This window comes from Pararge aegeria, chromosome 13 (genome assembly GCF_905163445.1).
Source record: "Pararge aegeria chromosome 13, ilParAegt1.1, whole genome shotgun sequence".
Classification (NCBI taxonomy): Eukaryota; Metazoa; Arthropoda; class Insecta; order Lepidoptera; family Nymphalidae; genus Pararge; species Pararge aegeria.
Genome location: NC_053192.1, coordinates 2,682,380 through 2,692,158, shown reverse-complemented (window position 1 = coordinate 2,692,158; position 9,779 = coordinate 2,682,380). Strand labels below are relative to the sequence as shown.

Below are 9,779 nucleotides of genomic sequence, written 5' to 3'. Positions count from 1 at the left end.
ATACATGCACAAAAACACTGCCTACCCTAAAATTGCTATATAACTCGTATAGGAGAATTTTTGCCATTTGATGCAATCTTCCTGCTGTATGCATACCCTGGTAAATATCTCAGTGCACGCCACTGTTTGCCGGAGTGTCTCAAGAACTGTATTCTTTAGTCTCGAGGGAACACATCGAATTGGCGTATAAGACAATTTTTTTTTTTAAATAAGTTTTATTTGTATATATAAATAAAGCTTTTGGGATATATTTTTACTAATTCGGCGGTAAAGACTCTACAAAACTTACCTATAATATTAGCTGGCAATTCCATTAGTCACTATCCACATTGGAGGAAACCCGCATTTGCTAATTTTGCTTCCCATGATGTCGCTTGCGGGACTTCCCCTTACACAATGATTAACAGTACAAAATGATATTCCCCATAGTACGCAGTGATTATCGAAGCTATCGAAGTTCTTCAGTTACAGGCGTATTTTCATCGTTGATATACACTAACACATTAAGTCTTATAATTCTTCATTTAGATAAGCGTATTGAATTTTATCAAAGCCGAAGACAGTCTCCTCAATTTAAAATTATTAGATTAAGTATTTCATGCGAAATACAAAGTTATTAACTGTAACGCGTTGTTACCGACGTCGCCCTAATAAAACCCTTAAGTTTTGCTGCCTCTTTAGTGCGTTGCGTTGCGTCGACGATGCGTTGTTTTATATATATTTTGAATGACATGCCACAGTAAAGCGTTGCGACGCTTATAACGCAGGTGGGACTACAATGCCTTGATCCGTTGCGACGAAGCAACGCAACGCACTAATAAGTCATCGGTGTTAGTGCGTTGCCATGTATTTTAAATGGCATATCACATAAAAGCATTACGTCTTTGCAACGCCGCGCAGGTGTGGCTACAATGCGTCAGTCGCGTGCATAGAGGGTATGCACAGAGTATGCAGATGATATAAAATGAAGAAATTCTCCAGTAAGAGTTATATAAAACTTAAGGATAGGCATCGTAAGAGTTATAAATAGCCTACACTTATGTATTTATAATTCGTACTGGAGATTTTCTTTATTTTATTTCATCTGCATACCCTGTGCATACCCTCTATGCACTCCACTGAAATGCGTGGATCCGTTGCTACGACACAACGCAATGCACTAATAAAGCATCGGTGTAAGTGCGTTGCTTTGCGTTGGTGCAACACCGTTTTTCATATATGTCATGCAACATTAAAGCGATGCGCCGTTGCAACGCAGGCTTAGATCCTTTGCGAAGACAACGAACGCATTAATAAGGCATGCAATCAGCGGCCTGAGGTTTGCTGTAAGGAAGGCCCTTTGATGCTGTGGAAGCCCTTACCAGATCTACCAAAACTGCAGCAACCACCTGAGTTCGCATGTTCGGAAGTGCGGTGTGGGTAGATTGCATTATAAGCGGAATAATATAAAGGGGGATGGTGATCTGTACCTTTACTAACAATTTTCAGAATGTACGACTCTAAATCGAGAGGCATTAGGTTAATTTTTCTTTGGCGCGACAGTGTTTCTTTAATCGAAAACTGTTACGTACTTATGATATTTAAGCTTAAATATTTTTTTTCACTAGCACACAATATAGTAGTTTGTTTATAACAATTAGTTTACAAAATTGTTTATTTGCAATGAAATAAGTCATAATCTGCTATTTATTTAGAGAATCTATATATATTTTATCACTCAAAACTTGTTTGTATTTAATTTGTAGATATACGTGTCACTATAAATATTAAATCTCATTTTTTTGTTAGGTTTTATATCAATTACTTGTTATTTCTACTTTGGCAGAGTATCAATATATTTATAACATGGGTACGTTTTCATTTTAAAGTGAGTACCCGTAAATGTTTCAGCGCACCAGTGTTTATTATTAATTTATTTATAGGTTGGTTTTAAATCCGTACCAATAGGTAATAATGGACCCATGGTTTAAGTGTAACTGCCTTATTCTTCCACGTATGACGTAAGCGTTTTAGATTGACGTATACCCGTTTCAGTAAACCTTGGAAACGCTTAGATCGGTTGCCTAATGATTTGGGTGATGCGTAGAGAAAAAGAACGTTTCACCAAATCTTAGATGATGAATTAAGACATTAGGTGCCATCTAAATTTATGACACCGATTCGGCGGTACTTAATGTTTATTGAACTTTTAAACTGAATACAGGTGAAAATTATGATAATACAAACACAAAAAACCACACCGTGACAAGAATCATAGTCAAGTTAGGTTATATGCCTAGTGAAAATCAATTGGTGATAGGTACAAAGGTGGTAAATAGGTTGGGGAAAACGGGCTGTAGTCAAGTACCATGAGAAGTAAACGCCAATCATGCTGTAGATACACAAACCTTAAACAAATAAAATACTCGTAGAATAAATAACAATGCTAGTTTTTTTTTTTTTTTTTTAACGCAAAACTGCGAAAAAGATGGCACTACATAAAGGCCTGATAAATGAATAACATAATTAGAACAAATCTCTTCCAAGATATTGCGATAAAACATATCGAATCATTCCCCCTCTTTTAAAGACACAAACCCCGACAAAGAGCAAACTACGTTTTTAAGTTTTAAAAAAAAATATACAACGTATATCCGAATCACGAAATAATGTTGAAGGATCCATAGGTATATTTATCACCCTGTAAAAACATTAAATCAAATGAAGCATATGTATTTTTTTTTGGACTTAGAAGCATATGTATTCACTCGTTTTAGACTTACAAGTCCTGTACTACAGATTACAATAATTTTAATTCGTTTGAGCTGACATCGTCTCCGTCGCCGTCGATTTCGGCTCCTATATTGTGTCTAATGATTCTTATACCCACCAAAAGCTGTACTTACAAACCTATTTGCGTTACTTTCAATTTTTCCTAGTTAAATTAATATGCTTAATTTTTTAACAAACTATTGAATAAGCATTATTTGAAATATTATGTTTAATCCAATACATACGGTGATGGACGCGAATACTTCGTTCATATAGGGTATCGAGTTATGTATGTATGAATGTATGTGTATGTTGAAAAATATTATATTGGTAGACAATGGATAGTAGACGCAATTTATGGTCCGAGAGGCTGTGGGGCGTTTTGAAGAAGTGCTTAAGATAAGCGTGCTTATAATTCTATTCTTCTGCCTATCCTTAGTTTGGTGGCTGCCCTGTGTGAGTTTTTAAATGATTTTCATAAACGTCTGGGACACAGGCAAAACTTAGGTAGGTAACGGTAGTTCACTGCATTGAAGAAATTTTGTCTGTTTAGCGGTCTTTTAAAAGATTACTTTGGTAACTGTGACTTGAGACCTGTCACTCACAAACCGATAAAACGCTTAGATACAAATTATTACTTAATTTAAAGCTGACAAACTATTTATTATCATTACTCCTATGTTGATGGATTTAATCGCCAACTTACAATCTTAAGCGGAAACTTAGCAAATAAACGTTTTTAAATGCTATAACCACGCCAAGTTAGCCCAATAGCTAGCGGAACAAATTTGCCATACCCAGGATGTCGCTGAAGAGCTTTATTAAGCCCCTCGTCAAAATTTCCCACACCCTCTCAAATAGTTGATTATACTTATTATATTTTTTAAGACTGAAATATTTTTGTAGTTTGTAGCGGTGTAGCCAAGGTCTGGATTGTTGTATAGTATAAATATTACAATCAATGTAAAAATGTACCTAAGTTTTTAAAAATTAAATTACAATTAATTATGGTGGTATTTTTGTAATATTCCCTTTTTTTTATTTTATTTCATGTCAAGTTAACTTTATAATCTGTTAAGCATGGTTCATACGAAGGCGACATTAACTGCAGTCTCACTGGCAGCGAAAAGATAATTATCTCAATCCGTTACTCGTATTTTTTCTTTACAGATAATGGGTAGACGTAACTCTCACGTGATCTTTTTTTTTTTTTATTTTTTTTTCTCTCGTTCTCTCGTGATCGCAACTGATTTCAACAAAGCTTTTCATCATCATCATCATATCAATCGATTGACGTCCTTTGCTGTACATAGGACTTTGGTTGGGAGTTCTAAATACCACGGTTTTGGTTTGATGTCACCCGTCCAACTCTAAAATAACAACGTCTACTTGAAATAACTTTTGTAGCACTATACACGTAAAATTAAATTTTATATTATAAACCTGTTTATTATGAAAAAAAAAATTCATTATTGTTTAATTCTCGATTACATTACGCTAATCTTCATTATGGAATATTTTTGCGCTCGGGAGGGTAGCACTAGGTATTAATTAATATTTAAAGAAAGGAAAAAAACAAAAGAAATATTTCTATAATGTTCATTAATGGAAAGGTAGGTAGATACTCAATCATATACTCTACGTTTACTATTTTTAGGTAAGATGAATTTCCTTTTCCAAGCAGGAAAATGGAACGCTAATCTCTCTTTATGTCATCAGAAAAAAAAAGCAATTTCTATACAAAATACGTATATTTCTATAAAGTAATTACAAAGGAACTGGCTTATCAATAAATAGTTTGTTTATCAATAACAATTAAGGCACTCGTGCCTGTAGTAAGTGAATTAGTTCTATTTATGGCCAAGGCTAAGTATACGAATAAATAATTAGCGAACTATCCGTTCGTCACGAGCTTCGCCCGTTCACGCCGCCATTAATGTCTGAAACACAAGTCACCGTCGAATTATGTTTATGATAGGTATGATCCAAAGATGAGAAGCGTTATCACAAGTTTTGATCGCTCACGATAGATTAGTTTTCGCATATTAAAATCAATATCGCCAAAGTAAAATGGACCTAATTTCACTCCATTTACAGTTGCGAGTTCCGTACTACTGATTTTTATTTTACAAATGTCTTGCCAAAAGCCGTAACTGAAGAATTGCTAGCAAATTTGAGCCTTATTAACTTTTGGCCATAAGGTCCGTTTCACTCTGATGCTTTAAGTATTTGAATACTCGAAAAAGACTCCTCTATTGTGAGCGAGCAAATCTTGTACTAAGGTTACTAATTATTTAATTTTGTGATAACATCACATTTACCATGCACAGTTACAGCTCAGGGTCTAATTGTTCTTATTGGCTTAAAATAAGGTAATCTCGCTCTAATTGCGTATTGTAGCCAATAGTGGAATAGTAACAACCAATAAGAGAGCATTGCATCACATTGCCGCTGTAAATCAACGATAATCTTTCGCTTCCTTCGTGATACGATTAGATATTCAAATCAGTGACTCGTATTTTATTCATACGGCTTTTACAAAAAGTTTAGCTTTTAAATCTACCTACGTACACTTATTTAGGCACCTTCGATTCAGCTTAAACATTATTAACTTAAGAAAACTCAAAATATTAGATACCGAAGTAATTTTTTTTCCCCGAAGTATACGAGGAAGTTAAAAAATGAATATGGCAACACCTACCACATTTACAAACCTAATGATGAAAAAGCCTGACTAAGAACAGATAAAAATGCATTAATGCATTGCTTTGATATTAGTCTTATGAATAAACGTGGCATAACGTTGGAATAGTTGTGCATTATTTTTACGCTCTGGCATTTGAAAGTTGCTGTCAGTTGAAGTGTGTCAAAACACTTTTAAACTTGGATTAGGGCGCGATGCCACGTCTATAAAAAAAGCATTTAAATAAACAATAGTACCAACCTACCGTCTTTATATTTTAAACTTTTTTTTTTTGTTCATAACTTTATTTTCTGTATAGCCTTTCCATCGTTGTTTAATAAGTTACTGAAATAATGTGGTCGGTCATAAAATTTGCAGTTTCATTTTAATTAGTAGATATAAATAAATTATTCATTTTTATGGACATCATTCTCTTATGTTAAAGTTATTTCTTTCTATGGCATAAACTACTAAGTACTTTGTACGTTAATCGATTTATTATAATAACAAACATCAATTAGTATTAAACGGAAATATTTTAAACTTTAATTACATTATTCATTATTCCATGTATAAAATTGTCATTACTTAGGTAACTATGGTTTTATTTATAACAATGCGTAGGTTTATACTAAATACTTAACACGAAATTATTGTTAGACAATAATAATACAAAAAAAATCTTTGCTATTTATTGTTTTGAATATAGAAGTGAAATATGGGGAAATGTAATATTAACATTATATATATATAAGCTTGTGGATTTTAATGCATGTTTTAATAACCGAATAAAACCCACTGCATCGTGCTCTGTTAAATTCGTTGTACAAATAAATGATGCAAATATAAAAGTATTAAAAAAAAAATAACACTTAAATTAACATATAAGTTATACCTACATGTATACATATTGCAAGAGTTATTTTTTTATGACTACTATCATTCAGTTTCTGAAACGATGGTCATTGTTCAAATATTCGTCTGAGAAAATATTTATATGTTTCACAAGTGGTGATTGGATGATACCAAGTTAACGGAATTATTTTTTTGTGTGTAAATAAAGAGTATAAATAAATAAATAAATAATATTTTGCTTATATTTTGACATTCAACGCTATCTTTATGCATGAAATGACGTTTATTAACGTTTCTGGAACGCAATCAAAGTGATTGTTCGCTTGACGACTTTGATTCATATCGATAGTTGAGCTTTAATTTCAACAGCGTTTCAGAACCTGGGGTTAGTCGCAAAAGTTTCAATTGACTGAAATATGGCGAATACTTATTAGTTATAAGCTAAGACGATGTTTTTTTTAAATACTGTTCTTTACGGGGTTGCCACCTGAAAAAAAAAAAGATTCTTTATCATAAAGTATGACAATTTGTGCGATAGGTTTATTGCGTGTATAAAATGTTGTTATCACATCTCTATTTTCCGAGTAGGTGGGATGTATCTCACATACATTTTAAAGTGGTGCGTGCTATCGCAGTGGGTGAGACTTCGACTTTACTTTTGGGGGGGGAGAATTCGAATCCTAGCACGCACGCACCTTAAAATTTTTAATGCATTTTTAGCAATTAAAATATCACTTGCTCCAACGGTGAAGGAAAACATCGTGAGCTTACCTGCATGCCTGAGAGTTCTCCATAATATTCTCAAAGATGTGTGGAGTCCACCAATAAGCACTGAGCCAGCGTTGTGGACTATGGCCTTAACCCCTTCTTATTGTGGGAGACCCGTGATCAGTAGCGGACCGGTATTGGGTTGATATGATGATGATGACGATGAACGTCAGCAACGAAGCAGTTCAGATAAATTCAGTTTTAAGTCCCATCAGAAGTCCTCTTATCGAATATCGGGTAGGATAGGAAATAAAGTCCGATTCGGATTCCGGAAAGTTTGTCAACTTTGATCTTATGAGTTTTTTTTATACTTACTACGACGAAACACACATCGCCATCTAGCCACAAAGTAAGCGTAGCTTGTGTTATGGGTACTTAGATAACTGATGAATAATTTTATTAATAATATACATAAATACTTATGTTACAGATAAACACCCAGACACTGAAAAACATTCATGTTCATAACACAAACATTGTCCAATTGTGGGAATCGAACCCACGGCCTTGGACTCAGAAAGCAAAGTCGGCAAGTTATTTTAGTCATTTTGAAACTTTGTCAAAATTTATCTTAATGCTTTAAAATAAATAAAAAAACGCTAACAAAGACAATTTAATAAATATACTACTACAATACACACACGGGTACTAAGATGACCGATAAATATTTGTACCATGAATAATTTACATAAATACATATAAAACACAGATAAACACCCAGACACTGAAAAATATTAATGGTCACAAAGATTTTCCAGTTGTGGGAATCGAACCCACAGCCTTGGACTCAGAAAGCAAGGTCTCTGCCCACTGCGCCAATCGGCCGTCAAAGTCAATGGCCGGTTGTATGGTTCTTCGGCATATTGTGTAACTTACAACAAGTAGGTTGCCGCTTTTAGCGCGATGGATGGTTGGCTGCGGGCCGTTGGTCACCTCGATGGTGCCGCCCTGCTTGCCGTTCACGAGGTTATGAACAATGCTGGAATAAATAATAAACTTCTTAACCAAAGACACGTAACTTATGCTCGCACACGTTTTTCTTGCTCACACAACGATTCCCGAGTCGGGCTAAATGTTGGTAGATTTTGAGATTCGTTACTGAAATTCTCAGTGACAATCCAGAGTTAGGAATAAAGCGTTGTTGCACCTCTGTGCATCGCAGAACCGGCTGTTAGATGATGATATCAAGTCCGCCAACCCGCCTTTGAGCAGCATGGAGGGCTCCAAATCTATAGCTCAAAATAACTCTATAGGAGGTCTTAAAATCGAAGGCGTTGTACACAATGTAATACTTACTATAAGAAGATCTTCTTCTGCTATTGGGTGTGCCAAATCGGCGCATTGTACTTCGCTAATGGCACGTGTATGGAAGATCAACAAAGGAGGTATTAAAAAAAAAGTATTAGGTAAAAAGCGATTATAATCTCACCTGCCAGTGTCAACAATGTCAATGATGTCAGGCTTCTTAGTGTAGTCTGTGACGATGGTGAGGGCTTCGATCACGTGGGACACGGAAATTATAAGGTCGCCCTGAAATAACAACATGTATTTTGTGTATAAGTTTATTACTTGAGTGTGTAATGCAAGCGATAACAAGTCAGTTTGAGATATAAGGCATATTACTTAAGTTTTAAATTGGCTTACAACGCGATCGTCTGAGAATATAATTTATTCGTACGATTTAATTTGGGGGTTGAATGAATAAATTAAATTTTTTGCTATTTTTTCAGTTTTATTGAAATGCAAAATACAATTACAGAGCATCAAGGCTTTATGGTTCGATTTGGGGGTATTGTCTACATAGCAATCTGTTTGAATCCCCCTTAGCTTGTATTATGGGTACCAAGATGACTGAAGAATATTTTTATGAATAATATACATAAATACCTACTTATAATTTACAGAGAAACACCCAGACACTTAAAAACTTTCATGTTCATCACACAAACATTTTCCATTTGTGAGAATCCAATCCACGGCCTTGGACTCAGAGAGCAGGGTCGCTGCACACTGCGCCATTCGGCTGTCAGAACCTTGTCTTGAGAGTGCGGTATAAACAAAATGCCTTGAGAAAAAAAAAAGGTTACCTTGTCTTTCTTTAGCTCCTGCGGTATCTTGATAAGAACGAGCCCATCCGTTTCGTTGGTCACAACGACGCGTAGCACATCGAGTGGTAAGCGATGCTTCAGCTTATACGTCTTGCTTTTCGCCGCATCAAGGACGTAGAGGGCCTTGTCTGATGCAAGGAGGGCGCGTTCGCGAGGCTTGTACCCTCTGCGGTCGTACTTCACTGCCTCGCATGAGTACTGAGAAACGGAGTTAGAGTTAGTTAAAACGCTTGCAAGATTCTCATGACTCAATTTCAACTTCACTTTGTGGTTCTCCGTTCGTTTTTATACACATATCGTATAAACCGTTTGTTTTCTGGGATAAAGAGTACATAGTAGTAGGTCAAACGTTTTTTATCCACGTGTCAAACGTTTAGGATGTGGAACGCACTCAGACAGACAAATGACACAAAAATAGTTAAAACAATATTTTAGTACATGTATGTATATGCATATACATGTAGTAAAAAACGGTTATTTCAATACTACAAACAGACAATCCAATTAAATTATATGTATAGATAAGGATATCGCTTCGATAACAAAAGCCTTGTATTCTTAGTAAGGCCGATGATATTGACTTAGCTATAAAGATAATAAATAAGATACATGAA

The 9,779-nt window shown here is 34.9% G+C and overlaps 1 protein-coding gene across 5 annotated transcripts in view; it reads right to left on the bottom strand.

The window, feature by feature from the left end:
* Positions 1–4,466: 4,466 nt before the first annotated feature.
* Positions 4,467–9,779, bottom strand: part of LOC120628541 (unconventional myosin IC) — a 66,945-nt gene continuing 61,632 nt past the window's right edge. For all 5 annotated transcript variants that reach the window (XM_039896934.1, XM_039896935.1, XM_039896938.1 and 2 more), the window contains 4 exons: positions 9,145–9,363; positions 8,487–8,587; positions 7,934–8,036; positions 4,467–6,776 (listed from right to left, as the gene is read on the bottom strand). In XM_039896934.1, coding sequence (XP_039752868.1) covers positions 6,762–6,776; positions 7,934–8,036; positions 8,487–8,587; positions 9,145–9,363 — 438 coding nt within the window. In that variant the 3' untranslated portion in view covers positions 4,467–6,761. The remainder of the gene's footprint in view (positions 6,777–7,933; positions 8,037–8,486; positions 8,588–9,144; positions 9,364–9,779) is intronic.